Source organism: Canis lupus, chromosome 23 (assembly GCF_011100685.1).
Source record: "Canis lupus familiaris isolate Mischka breed German Shepherd chromosome 23, alternate assembly UU_Cfam_GSD_1.0, whole genome shotgun sequence".
NCBI classification, from domain to species: Eukaryota; Metazoa; Chordata; class Mammalia; order Carnivora; family Canidae; genus Canis; species Canis lupus.
In genome coordinates this window covers 50580954-50595219 of record NC_049244.1, presented here as the reverse complement: position 1 = coordinate 50595219, position 14266 = coordinate 50580954, and the positions used below count along the sequence as shown (strand labels likewise).

The 14266-nt window shown below is 45.8% G+C and overlaps 1 protein-coding gene across 4 annotated transcripts in view; it reads right to left on the bottom strand.

Moving 5' to 3' along the window:
• KCNAB1 (potassium voltage-gated channel subfamily A member regulatory beta subunit 1) overlaps positions 1–14266 on the bottom strand; it is a 359350-nt gene that overhangs the window by 95312 nt on the left and 249772 nt on the right. For all 4 annotated transcript variants that reach the window (XM_038571281.1, XM_038571284.1, XM_038571282.1 and 1 more), the window contains exon 2: positions 7777–7820. In XM_038571281.1, the coding sequence (XP_038427209.1) occupies positions 7777–7820 (44 nt within the window). The remainder of the gene's footprint in view (positions 1–7776; positions 7821–14266) is intronic.

The window sequence follows — 14266 nt, the reverse complement described above, 5'->3', positions numbered from 1 at the left end:
CTCTGGAGAAACAGGAATGTGAAATTTTTTTGAAATACAATTATTATATATCTTTATATTAAATGTTTATATATTTTATAGTTAACTATAATACATATTTTAAAATATATAACATCTGTATTTATACATAAGTTTGTTGTGTGTGTAAATATATGCTTCTATAAGGAGATTTAGTATAAGGAATTGGCTCACGGCATCGTGAAGGCTAAGAGGTCCCGAGCTCTGCCACCTGCAAGCTGGAGACCCAAGAGAACTGACATGTAGACTCAGTCTGAGGGCCTGAGAACCAGGAAGAGCCCATGGCTTGAGTTGTAGGCCGAAAGCCAGAAGGCTCGAGAGCAGAGAAAAAAATATTTCTGTTCAAGTCTAAAAGTCAAAAAGAAGTCTGATGTCCCAGCTCAAAGCAGGCAGAAGGACGTCCCTCGCATTTGAAGCGGGTCCGCCTTTTGGTACTCCTCGGGCCTCCAGCTGGCGGAATGAGGACCCGCCACCTGCTCTGCTCGGTCACCGATTCAAAGGTTAGCGCCATCCCAAAGCACCCTCAGGAGGCTCCCAGAACCACCTCTGACTAAACGTGCAGGTACCCTGTGGCCTGGTCACGTTGAATCAAGCACCACACGCCTTTTTCCTTGCAAACCTGGTATCTGGAGGGAAGCGTGGATACCCCAGAGTGGACAGTGCAGGGTGAGGTCAGCCTCTCAGACGCCTGCAGGAGCCGACGCCACGTGGTGTGTTGCCTGCCTGCCGGGGCGTGAATCAGGCCTCCTGCTCTTTTTTTTTTTTTAAAGATTTATTTATTTATTTATTCATGATAGACAGAGAGAGAGAGAGAGAGAGAGAGAGAGAGAGGCAGAGACGCAGGAGGAGGGAGAAGCAGGCTCCATGCTGGGAGCCCGATGCGGGACTGGATCCCGGGACTCCAGGGTTGTACCCTGGGCCAAAGGCAGGCACCAAACCGCTGAGCCACCCAGGGATCCCCCAGGCCTCCTGCTCTTAATGGGAGACGCTGCGGGCAGACGCCCCTTCTCCCTGCGGGGGGACCAGCTGCGCCCCACCCCAGGCCGGAGTCCACGGCGGTGTATGTGCTCGCGCCCGGTCCCTAGTCCACTCTGCGGCCAGGCCCCCTCGTTGGACCCTTTCTGTGCCCCACCCCGTCACTGCGTGTGCACTGAGCCGGCTTGACCCCGGCCCCTCACCATTTCCGACTTCAGCTGCATCCGGGCGGTCCCTTCCTGGGCCCGATCCTATCCTGTCATCCAGTCAGTGCGCGGAGCCGAGCGCCCTGCTCCTCAGACACCGCGCTCCGCCGGGGGCGCCGTGGGACGCAGGAAGCACAGTGGGCCTCTGTGCCAGGGGCGCGGCCGTCGCCAGCCCGTCGCCCAGTCCTGTCAGCAGGCGGCCGGGGGCGTGAGCTCGGGCTGTCCCTGCTGCACTGTCCCTGCTGCACGTGCCGGCCCGGCCGCCAGACCTCGGAAGCGGGTCACGGCCCTCGGCCCCCGCTGCCCTGAGCCGCTCCCCTTACTGGTCCTCCTGTCCCTTCCTGCCGAGGCCGCAGCTGCATCCTCGCTGCGGGGCCCCGCTGTCCCCCAGGCCGCCAGGTGCCCGGTCCGTGCTCCCAGATACCCGCCTCCTGCCTGCAGGCCTTTGCGCCGGCTCCAGGCCTCCCTCGTCGCCTTCCCGACGCTGCCCGGCGGCCCCCGCGCCTGGCGGCCTGCTGGCTCGGGCACCTCAGGCTTCTCAGGAGGCGCCACGCGGTCTGGAAAACATTTCTGGATATATATATATTATATATATCTTTTTTTGACTGAAGGATGCTTCCCCCGCCCCCCTTTCAAAATGAAATCTGAAGCACTAAAGAAAAAACCATTAAGCCATTAAAAGACACGAGGAGACGAGGCACTCCCTGCGACTGGAGGAGGCCCCGGCCCAGGCTGGGCCAGGCTGCGCCCCGGGTCACGTCTCCACCGCCGCCTCTGGAACTCCCAGCACTGCGGCCCGTAGAGTCGGCGGTTGCGGGGGCACGTGGCGGCGGGGACAGGCGGGGCACAGAGATCTCAGGGCGGTGAGAGCAGCCGTGCGACACCACAGTGAGGACTACGCGCCTTACACATCGGTCCGAGGCCACAGCCCACACGACACCAAGCGTCACGCACACACCCCGCGTAACCTGTGGCTTGGGTGACAAGGACGGGTCCCCGCCGGCCTGGAACAAATGTGCCTCTCGGGGGTGGGACGCCGATGGGGGCAGCCGTGTGGACGTGGGACAAGAGGGCCCAGCCACGCTTTCTGCTTCGCCGTGAACCTCAAACTGCTCCGCGAGGTAAAGTCATGGATTACATTTTACATTAAGAAATAGAAATACGCTTGCGGGCAGCCCGGGGGGCCCAGCCGGTTAGCACCTGCCTGCAGCCCAGGGCGTGATCCTGGGGTCCCGGGATCGAGCCCCGCATCGGGCTCCCTGCGTGGAGCCTGCTTCTCCCTCTGCCTGGGTCTCCACCCCTCTCTCTCTTTCTCTCTCATGAATAAATAAATTAATTTTAAAAAAAAAGAAATACATTTGCATTAAAAATATAAATTTACTTTAAAATTTGACATTAAAATACACACTTAAAACCTTTATATTTACATTCGTGTTTAGAAAAAGTCGAACTCCTCTGAGAGAACCTGCGGCGGTGGAAGGGAGGCGCTGGTGTGAAGCAGGTGAGCCCGGTCTGCGACACCCCCCACCCCCCCCCAAGTGACCCCTTGGCCCGGGACCTCCGGGTGTGCAGGAACCCGAGAGAAATCACGGATGTGAGCTGAACGCTTCAGCCGCACAACGGGGGGCTCTCCCAGTCGGGCCTGCTCTCCTCCCAGGCGCAGGCCCCGTGGCTCCTCGACACCCTGCGTTCACAGTGTTGTACACGGACCCCGGGACGCCCCAGGCGCCTCCTGCTCCTTGGGGTCTCCCTCACGGTGCTGCCTCGGTCTCGAGTGAGTCCTTCACCCTCTTTCTCCATCTGATGACTCCCGTCGGGTCTCTGGGCTCCCGCAGTACCTGCCCTGTGAGGTTGTCCTGAGTTCTTCAGGAGACGTTCCTCAAGCTTGGTCCCCCCTGTAGTCTCCGTTCTGGTGTCTGTTTCCACATCCACATGCCTAACCCCTCAACTCCGTGGACAGTGTGAGAGCAGAATCCTGGCTGCTTTCACCTCAGTTTCCCCTGCAACCAGCGAAACGCCTGGCTTCCTAGACGCTCGCTGAGAACGAACCAAGGGACAAAGGGTTGAATACAGAAACACTACTCTTCCCGTCTCAGATGATCCCACATCCCAGTCGAGGATTTTGTCACTCTTTCGTGGATTTGCTGCTTTTCCATAAGTTTCTTGGACTTCGGGGCTTGCTGGCAGTAGCCAGGTTACTTCCAAGCCAGGCCAGCCTCAGCAACCCCCAGGGGCTCTTGGCCACCTAGTTTCTCCCTCCCCTTTTGCTAGTTGGCAGAGCCATGTTCCTTCAGAAGTATCTTCGGTTTATCCTTAAGTGTTTCCACCTCTCTGCTCCCATTTACACATGCTCTTAGTTTAGCAAAAGGAAACTTGGCAGGGCAGGAAGTTCTCAGTCTGTCCTGGGCTGGTAGGGCAGAAAGTCGGGATTATTAGCTTTAGCTGTGACCTCTCGAGTATTTTTTTTTCCAAGCATTTCAATAAAAGACATCTGTAATGGTGTGACTGCTTGGTGCACTTAATACTTAATTTCCAAATCCTTAGTTGAACGTGGGCTATAACTGAGCGGACATCCTAAGCCCGCAGCAGTACACAGGGCTCCACCTGGATGTGAGAGCCGAGGTCTGCAGAGCCTGCTGGGTGATCTAAGCCTGGTGCATCCTTCCTTCCTATCATGTGTTTTGTTTCCTCTGGCTTGCAGAGGCAGCTCAGAAAAGTTCTCAAAAGATGCTTATGCAACCAAGCTTTGTTACCGGTTTTGAATGAAGTCAGTCAACCCCATGAATTTTCTTTGTTTCTTCCTATTTTTCACACAATGTCTCATCACAAGTGTTCAGGCTCCCAGAAAAATGTGAAGGTCACATCAGGACTTGCTACCTCTGAATCAAAGTTTCGTTTCAAGGTTCACCAAATACTTACAGCAAACACACACTGGGTTTTTAAAAGACCACAGTCCGACCTCTGGAGACTCATTTACATGCAGGACTTCATAGACACCTGAAGTTTTTAGTTTTAAGTTTTTATAGTTTTACCTGAGTTTTCTATATACTTTTGAGTAAATTATTTTCTGCCATAGATACTATGGTTTTTCACTATATTTCTTAATTTTCATAAATTACTCTATTTCTTTAAAAAATGTTTAGGATTTATTTATTTATTTTAGACAGAGAGCATAAGTGAAGGGGCAGAGGGAGAGAGAACCTCAGGCAGACTGCACTGAGCATGGAGCTCAATCAGGGCTCGATCTCACAACTGAGATCACGACCTGAGCTGAAACCGAGAGTCCGACGCTTAACCAACTATACCACTCAGCTGCCTGTACTCTGTTTCTTAATTTATATTTATAAGCAATTTCTTGCAATAATAAATTGTGAATAATTATTTGCCATACAGCACATTCTCGAAAAAACTAAGGCCAGACTATCTCTGATAATGAACTTTCAGAGTCTTTCAAATACAGGTAAATGGTAACCAGACCAGAGTCCTAAATTAAGCAAATGTCAAATTCCCTTAGACTTACGGTGAACAAAGACCACCCTCACCTCCCAAATTATATCGTTAGAATCAGAAAAACTTGGGCATCAATAGCCTTCCATATCTTTGAAATACAGTGAAAGGAGGCAGAATTAGTTGCAGATACCTTTTATTCATTCACTACTGTCCCTTCCCTGGTCGCCACACTTTCATTCAACCGGAGCCAAGAAGTCCTCCTCCTGCATCCTCCCCAGGGGCTGACCACTGCTCTGACTCCCGCATCCCCAGGCCCCCACGTTACAGTCACTTAACCACCCCCTACTCATTCTCTCTCATGCTTTGAAAATTTTAGCTCTGGCTCACTGTCTCTCTCTTCAGTATTAGGCATTTTTAAAAGATTTTATTTATATGAGAGAGAGAGCAAGAGAGAGCAAGCATGAGCAGGGGGAGGGGCAGAGGAAGAGGGAGAAGCAGACTCCCTGCTGAGTGCGGAGCCCATGTGGGCTCAATCCCAGGATCCTGAGATCATGAGCCGAGATCAAGAGTCAGCCACTCAACTGACTGAGCCGTCCCAGGTGCCCCTTCAATATTAGTTTTGTCATACTTTTTAGTGATTTCAGTGACTCAGTTTCTTGGCCTCCTCCTCTCAACTGATCTTGTCTTCAACACAACCTCAGCTACCTTCTTCCAAGGGACACACCTTAGATTTGTCACTACCCAACACCGAATGCCCATAACCTCAGGTATTCCCTTTGCTAACTTCCACTTTCTATCCTTCCAATTTATTGTCTCTACCTCTCTCGTTCCAACAATCCTTCGGTCCCTCTGCTTGCACCATTCATCAAGCCTCCCCATTTGCCACTGCCCCTCGAACTCCTCATTTTACTCACGGCTCATTTTCCTGGCTCTGGTCCTCATTTTCCTCTTTGCTCAGTTTAAACTCTGAGGTCCACCACTACAATCCCCTCTTTCCCTGAACTCTCAGTTTCTTGGCTTTTGTTTCCATCATATGCCCTTGAAAAGTCCCATCTGCACAGCTGAACACGGCTGCAGGAAAAACACCCAGCTATGGAGTTGGCCTTACTTTCAATTTATTAGCATGAACCTCGAGCAGATCCAGAATGGCTGTCTGGCTACTGTGATGCATCCCTCGGTCTGTTTAGTCTTCTGCTCTCCTGGATGTCCTCTTTCTCATCCAGCTTTCAGCACTTTCTTCCCATCCTCACTAACAGCTGAGGACCTTGCTTCTGATTTCCACCCAGAATACAGAAGCAAGAGAAGAGAACTTCTATGAGATCCCACCACCTAACAGCTCGAAGCCCATGTACCCTGGCGGTTTTCATGCTACTGTCTTCTTGTGTCCTCGGGGAAATCATTCTAGGTATTTTTCTGTCTTCTCCTACATCGTTTTTTCCCCTCTCTCAAAAGGATTTCCTCATCAGCAGATGTATAGATATGCTGTCATTTCTTCCATGTGTAAAACACCCTCTCTGACTGTGCCTCCTATCTAGCTTCCCCTTCATTCTCTTCTTCCTTTCATAGAAATAGTCATCTAAAGAGTAGCCACCAGCTATTCTCTTGAACCCAATGTGCTCTCTTGAGCCCACTCATGCATGAACTCTTCACCCCTCAAAACTGATCTTTTCAAAGTGATCAGTGACCTCCCTGCTGCTCTATGATCAATTCTTGATCCTTATCTTGCTTGACCTATGAGCTGCATTTAATAGGGTTGGTCATTCCGTCTTTCTATTAAATACTTTCTTCACCTCGATTCTAGGACTCCACATTCTCCTGCTTCTCCGCCTAGCACACTGACTGCTTCTTCTCAGTCTTCTTTATTGGCTCTTGCTCATTTTCCTGATTTCTGAATGTTGGATTTGCCAGGTCTGAGACCATGCACTCCTGTTTTTTATCTATACTCGCTCCCATAATGCTCATCCACTCTTGTGGCTTAAATAGCATCTACATGTTGAGGACTCTCCAGTGATCATGGACCTAGCCTACATCTCTCTTCTAAAGTCTAGACTCATCTATCCATGTACCTATTTGACCTTTTTGTCTTGGATATCTAACAAGTCTCTGAAACTTAATACATCCACAAATCAATCTCATCTCCCCCTTCCTAATCTCTCTTTCTTCCTTCTTCTGCATCTCATTTACTGGCAATTCCATCCTTTCTGCTGTTAAGGCAACCCTCCCCCCAACAGCTTTGCCTCTTTTGGCCTCCCTTACACACAGAATCAAAGAACCTGCCAGGCTCTATCTTCAAAATAGAGCCATAATCTGACCACTTCTCATCATTACCTGAGCTACCATCATGGTCTAGACTTTCTTAGGTTACAGGAATTCTCATGGTGCTGAAGGGTCCGAACACCAAGGCTGCTCTTCCCCATATCTGGGGAAGATCTGGAAGCCTTACACCTCCTCAAGTCTCACACTCAGATTTTACCGTTTCAGACTCATCGTCATGCTGTTACCATTGCCATCTCTACTTAGTCTTCTTGAAATATTTACATTTTCTGGGGAAAATAATTTATGTATATTATTTATATATATAAATTTATATATTTATAAATATTTATATTATAAATCATATTATATATATTTATAAGTGATATGTTATATATAATTTTTATATACATATATATATATTATTTTGTCCCGAGAGTATTTAAGGTATGTTATAAAAGTATATAAAAAGTACATAAAATACACAACAGTGTAGAAAAATAAGTGAGTAAATTCAGCCAAGGGAAAATAAGGATAGAAAAAAATTCAGATGAAGCTACAGGTGACTGTAAGATGCATACAGTGAGGTTCTTTGCATTTCTACACATGAGTAACACAGAAATTTCCTCTAAGGTATGCCTTAATATTGGATTTATTTCTGCTTGGTGGGCCCCATAAGGCATCATGAGCACAGTGGCTCTTTGAGCTTAGAGAGGGAGAAGTCTGTGTTGGGCAGGAAAGGCTCGGAAGGAGAAGTGGGTCAGGAAGCCTCTCTTCACCCTACTGGGTCTCAGCCTAACCCCAAACACTCCCTTGGTGTTCCCCCCAGTCTCTGACCTCCCAGTCCACCCCCACATGATCCCCTGGTACTTACCAAGACCCAAACAAGAAACTCTGAGTCCTGATTTTCCAAGATTCCTAGAATAAAAATAAAGAAGCATGTGGTTATGACTTTCTCATGTGAAACTGTAAACATTTAGCTATGAGTACTATATCGCACTTTTGACGTTGTTTTGGCTAGAGTCATGGTAGAGCTGCAGGTGCACATCTGTGGAAGAGTCTTTCATCTTCATTTGGGTGTTAGGAGGCTCAAAATGTGCTCAGGCTCAGCACAAAATGAAAATACCCCCATGAGATGCAGCTTTTCAGCCTTGAATGATCTTTACTAATTTCTTTACAAATTTATTTTCTTCTCTTTCTAGAATGTGAGTTCCTTGAGGGAAAAATCAGTATCTTATTCACCAAATAGTCATTCATTATTCATCCATAGAGCCTGACACACAGTGAACCCTTAATAAATATTTGTTGGTTGAGTAACAAACTGACTTCTAAAGTAGAATATTATTACTGATGGTTGGGGATTATCATAAGAACAAATTCAAAATGACCCTTTAGGCTGTTTTACCTATATTACAGATATTCCTTGACATAAAATGGGGTTATGTCCTGAGAAACCCATCCTAAGTTGAAAATATCCTAGGTTGAAAATACATTTAATTCACCTAACCATCAAACATCATAGATTAGCCTACCTTGAACGTGCTCAGAACACTTCTGTTAGCCTACAAATGGGCAAAATCATCTAACAAAAGCCTATTTTACAATAAAATGTTGAAGATCTCATGTAATTTACTGACTACTATACTGAAAGTCAAACAAATAAAAAAACCCCAAATGGTTGGATGGGTCTAGAGTCACTGTAAGTATATTGACTGTTGACCTTCCTGTTTGTGGGGCTGCCTGGGAGCTGTGGCCTCCTGCCCAGCATCATGAGAGAGTGTCCTACCATATATCACTAGCCCAGAAAAAGATCCAAATTTAAAGTTTGAAGTATGGTTTCTACTGAATGCACATGGTTTTCACACCATCACAAAGTCAAAAGACTCGAAGTCAAACCATGAGAAGTTGGGGACTGTCATTATTTTTTATAAAAGGCTACATAACGTTGCTACAAGAAGGTCAGATAGTCCTTTTTAAATGATTTTTTCTTCTCATCGATCCCTTTGCTTTTCACCCTCAAAAGCTTATCGAGAAGAGGAAATGTATTTTCACTCTCTAAGTAGAGAGAGAACTAGGTGCTCTAGGCTACATTGTAGGGTATTCCGTGGAGACCCACACCCACCCCGTCTTCCTACCACCATCTGCCTAAGAGCTGTGAGGGAAGAGACCAAAATCTCAGAGAGAGAATCCCTTGTAGAATTTTGTAGGGGTCTAATGTGAGAGGTGAAGCTTAAATAATTGAAACATGGCAGGAAAAATACACCCCTTACTCTCTGATTGGATGCTCTTATAAGAACACAATCTCCCCTCCAATACACACACTTCTATCCCAAGCAAAACAGCACAAACCCTTCCTCTGGGTTCAATCTCTTCACTAGTAAGATGAGCTATAAGGCCTGGGCCATTCATCTAGAATGAATGGGACTGGAACATGATAATGTATGTTAAGGTGTTGCACAGCAGGCAAATGCAAAGCAGAATTATTTTGGGTGCTTTCTAACTCTGATCCCCCTCTCACAGACATAGTGCTACATTTTCCCATTTGAAGTGGGGAAGTCCACCTGGAAGGAAACTATTGCATAAAGGAGTTTGTGAAAAATATTTTGAACTATTAAATAGAAGAAAAATAATTATAGCCTTCTCCCATGAAAATAATTTGCATAAGAAATTATTCTCAAAAACCACAGGATATAAAATCTGAAGATTTTTCTTTTAGTTTCAAAGTCTACCGATTTTAGAGGCACCCTGGGTGGCTCAGTGGTTGAGCATCTGCCTTTGGCTCAGGTCATGATCCCGGGATTCCGGAATTGAGTCCCACATCAGGCTCCCTGGGGGGAACCTGCCCCTCTGCCTCTCTCTGTCTCTCATGAATAAATAAATAAAAATAAAATCTTTAAAAGTCTCCTGATTTTAAAGGACAATAATCTAGAACAAAAGCTATATAGTGGGGAGAAGAAAAAAAAAAGACTACACCAAAACAAAAAAAAAAAGTAAATAAATACATAAATATAAAATAAATATAAAAAAATAAGTACAGTTGACCCTTGAACAACACAGATTTGAACTGCATGGGTCCCCTACACGTGGATTTTTAAAAAATAAATACAGCGTGGTACTATATATATGTGCTGCCAAAGTGAGCACCAGTGTGGTACTATAATTGTATTTTCTCTTCTTTATGATTTTAATAGTTTTTTAGCTTGCTTTACTTTAAGGATACAGCATATAATGCATATGATATAAAAAATTTGTGTTGACTATGTTATCAATTAGGCTTCCAGTCAACAAGAGGCTATTAGTAGTTAAGTTCTAGGGGGACTCAAAAGTTATACGTGGATTTTCAACTGCACAGGGGGTCTGTGCCCCTCAGACTCATGTTGTTCAAGGGTCACCCGTATATATGTGAGCAACAGTGTTCCAGGCAGAGATACTTGATATCAATGCATCAGTTAAGGCTTACTGAGAGGCTTCCACATTCTAGGCAACGTGCAGCTCACGGGAATACAGAGGGAGGGACCCATTATGGTTCTCTACCTCTGGGGAGTTTTCTATCTAATTCTCAGGGGCACAGAAAAGCAACCATGTAATTACAACACAGTGGGGGTATGTCCTCCCTTGGAAATCTTTGGGAAAACATGCAGACCTACCTCAGACCTGTATTTGTGTCACTATGTGACACCCCCCTCATGGAGGGGGAGTAAAAAAGATCTCAGGGTTTTCACATAATTTTAATCGTCCCATGATTTTGAGAACAGGGAGTGCACAAAACTGCAGAGCAAGACATTTTTCTAGCCAAATCAAATAGGGCAAGGTTCTGTCACTGGGTCCTTACCAAGCAATGTCCCAGCACCAAGGTGGGGAGACCTGCCCTGTTTTCCTTATGACAATGACTCAGGAAGATAATGATCACTCAGCTACGGGTTTGGAAGATCAAACTTGAGAAACTGGAGAATTGTCAGCAAAAACAAACTGCAAAGTAGCAAGTACTAAATGCGGCCCATTTTCCTGCCACAGATGTTTAAACACTCAGGCCAGCTTTTCCAGAATGGAAGCCTTAGAAGATTTTGTGCTCTATGAACAGTTCCAGTAGGACAAATATTGATGCAGAGGTGATAGATCCCTCATTGAGCCCTGGGACTTTTATTTTCCCCCATCTCAATATCTCCACCCTCTAGAAGGAACAGTTGCCAAACCCAGTTGGTTGTTTTCAAAGTGAGAGGCATTTTCTGTCATGAGCCACATCCGGTCTCTAAATCCACTGCTTTTACTTTGTCCACGGGTGAGTCTCCGTGAGACTCCTACCCTGTAGGACATTCTCAACACATGACGATGCTTCTCTCTCTGCAGACGTAGAAGGTGGGAGGAACTAGCTCCCTCCAATTCACCTTGTAGAATTCCAACACAATTTCTGTGGTTACCAGTGGGGCACCCGCCTCCTCCTGCCTCTGTCCATGTCTCCGCAACAGTCAATGGAGATGTGGTGACTGTCTAGCCATCCCAATCCGTTTAAGCTCTACTGGATAACAGAAGCCCAAATGCTGGACATATTTGATCTGGTGAGTACAAACTATACCATCAAAAGCTTGTTTGTGTGATTATAACACTGAATAATGGCCAAGTTTACATATCATGCTAGGCTATAACAGATGCCTTGGAACCTTCTTCATCCCACACATGGAATTTTCATGACTACTTCATGATCCTTGTGCAACAAAACAACTTTATGGAATTTCATTTTGTTTCTTAATTCCTCAGCATTCACACAATTGAGGCTACATAAAAATTCTGTAAGCACATCAAATTTCGAATTAGATTGGATTCCTCTCCCTTTGGATTCAAAATAGTCTCACTGCACTGGTTTACCTATTTTATCTGTGTCAGATATGCCAGAAGGAAGTCTCACTGTGTTCATTTTTAGTATCTGCTCCTGTTCAACTCAAAATAAAAGCTCCTCTTTCCCAGGTGAACCTGGGCCGCTCTGCTGCTAATATTAGAAATGAATGACATCAATATGGGGGCACAGGACACTTAGCTTTGTCAGTCAAATTTTGGAAACCCTAAATCTTAAGTCAAAGCTTCAATAAAGAGTTATCTGGGAAACGGATACAGCTTCTGAGGACACCAAGGTTGTATCTCTCTCTTTTTTTCCCCTGTAGGCAGAACTGCCCCTCTGTGAATACATGGATGAATTTATTTTAGGCCAATGGTTAGTTCTATGACAGAGGCATTAAATATAATTCCTAGTGTCATTTTGTAAAGAATCCATCACAGGCTCTTTTTTATTTTAAGGCAATAATGGAGTGGCGAAGACTGAAATCAAGTGTCAGGCACCGAATTGCAAGTCGCTCTGAGGCTTGCAGTTCCTTTACAAATCACAGATGCTAAAAGCAGAAAGCAGCAGCCCAAATGTCTTGTCTTAAACTGTTTGCTCCTGAATAGGTGTGTCTTAGATATTATTCACAGTTGTAAGCTGCTCAGGAAAGAGGAGTAGCTAGCTAAAATACGTACCTTGCATTTGACCAAGAAAGCCGCATAATGCCTGGGACAAGGGGCATGACTCAAAGCACGAGTTCAGCTTGACCTGTTTTCATGTGCTCAGGTCATTTTGTCACCTGCTGTCTCATCTGTTGGACTGGTCTTAGTGATCCCTCTAAATCACACTCTGTTCCTCTGTGGTGCCTCACCTGGAAGTTACCAAATCTAGGGTATGGAATGTTTTTTTTAAATGATATTTAACCTTTTTTGAAAAATCTAGACTGAAGGCATGTTCATCTGTCAGTCAGCTGGCTTTGATGGTTGTATAAGAGCACACATTTTGACTGTCATGAAGGTGACTACAAACGGTAATAACACTTTCTTAGGAGGGCACCATTCATCACTGTTGATAAGTGAATGATGACTCATTTGGAAACCACCAGGCACAAAAATGATGTAGCCCTCCATGCATTTTGATAACAGACATTGATGAGTGGCACATGAAACTGTGTTTCATTCGTACTTTCCCTTAAGTAGCGACAAAGTGGAATGGGATTCTATCAGAATCTTTGATTTAATGGTTGAAGTCTTTTGTCAGTTGTAAATTCCAACTAGATTCTTATTTTCACTGAACATACAAAATCACCTGATGATCTGTAGATTTTAGAAAAGTCTAGAGAAGTAGGGCAAAACAGAGTTCCCTATAATTAATTAATTCAATAGTGATACACCAAGTTTCAACTATACACCAGGCCTTGTTTTAGGGGTGGGAGTGGGCTGCGTAGCAGATAGCTGTTGTTCTCATGGAGCTTACATAAGAGAAGGGGAAACATGTTAAATAGTGAATTATTTGATTGTAACACTAAATAAAAGGACACTCTGCCCAGAGTATAAAATTGGGATGTTGGAGAAGCTGACCTGATCTGGATGGTTAGGCAAAGCTTTTCTAGGGAAGCAGTGTTTAACCTGAGATCCAAAGGAGGACTAGAAAGTGAATTAGTGAAAAGAATAGGGATTCGCATTTTAATCAGAGTGAACAACACGTGCAAATGTTCAGAGGCTGGAAGAAGCACGGATAATTGAAGAGTCCAAAGAAGTACAAGGCAGTAGAAGAGAGAGCAGAATGACTCCGGGTTGCTGGTGGGGGTCATAGGAGGAAGATCCAACAGGATCTTACAGGTTGGATTATGTTAATGATTTTGGCCTTAATATGAAGAAGTTACAGAAAACCACTGAAAAACTTAAGAAATGGGTTAAAAGGAAAGCAAGAAGAGGAACTAGGAGGCTACCTTTTTAATCCTGATGAGAACTGACGGTACCTCGAGTTCCAATTCGGCAGAGATAGGAGAATGGAGATGATTCCAAATACTCTTACCAAGCAAAATCTAGAGGCCTTGGTGTTGGATCAGATGTAAGGGTGAAAGAGAAGGAGAAGTCACGGGCCATTCTCAGATTTCTGACTCGGACAGCTAGGCGAAGAGGGGTGCTTTTCACTGAAGTAGGGTTTGTTCAGGAAAGAGAGGGGTTTGACTGACCTTTGGGCAACTGGGCAAAGAGATATCCACGAGATATGCACCCAAGCTAGTTGCCTGCAGCTCAGAGTAGGGAGAAGGAGTTCTGGATACGCAAGTTAATAGGTGCCCAGGGCTGGGGCCAGCTGCCAAGGGAGAGAGCGGTCAGAGAAGAGGGCCAAGGCCCAGCCTTGAGAAGCTCCATCATTACAGGTGGTGGAGAGCAAGTGGGTTGACAAGGGAGACTGAGGACTGGCAGAGGTGTAGAGAGGCAAAGCGTTGGTGTGGAAGCCCACGGTGGAGCTGGCTTCAGTAGGGCCTGAGTGGCCCACAGTGTTGAAGGCTGCAGAGACATCTGGTCCCTGGAGGATGGAGAAA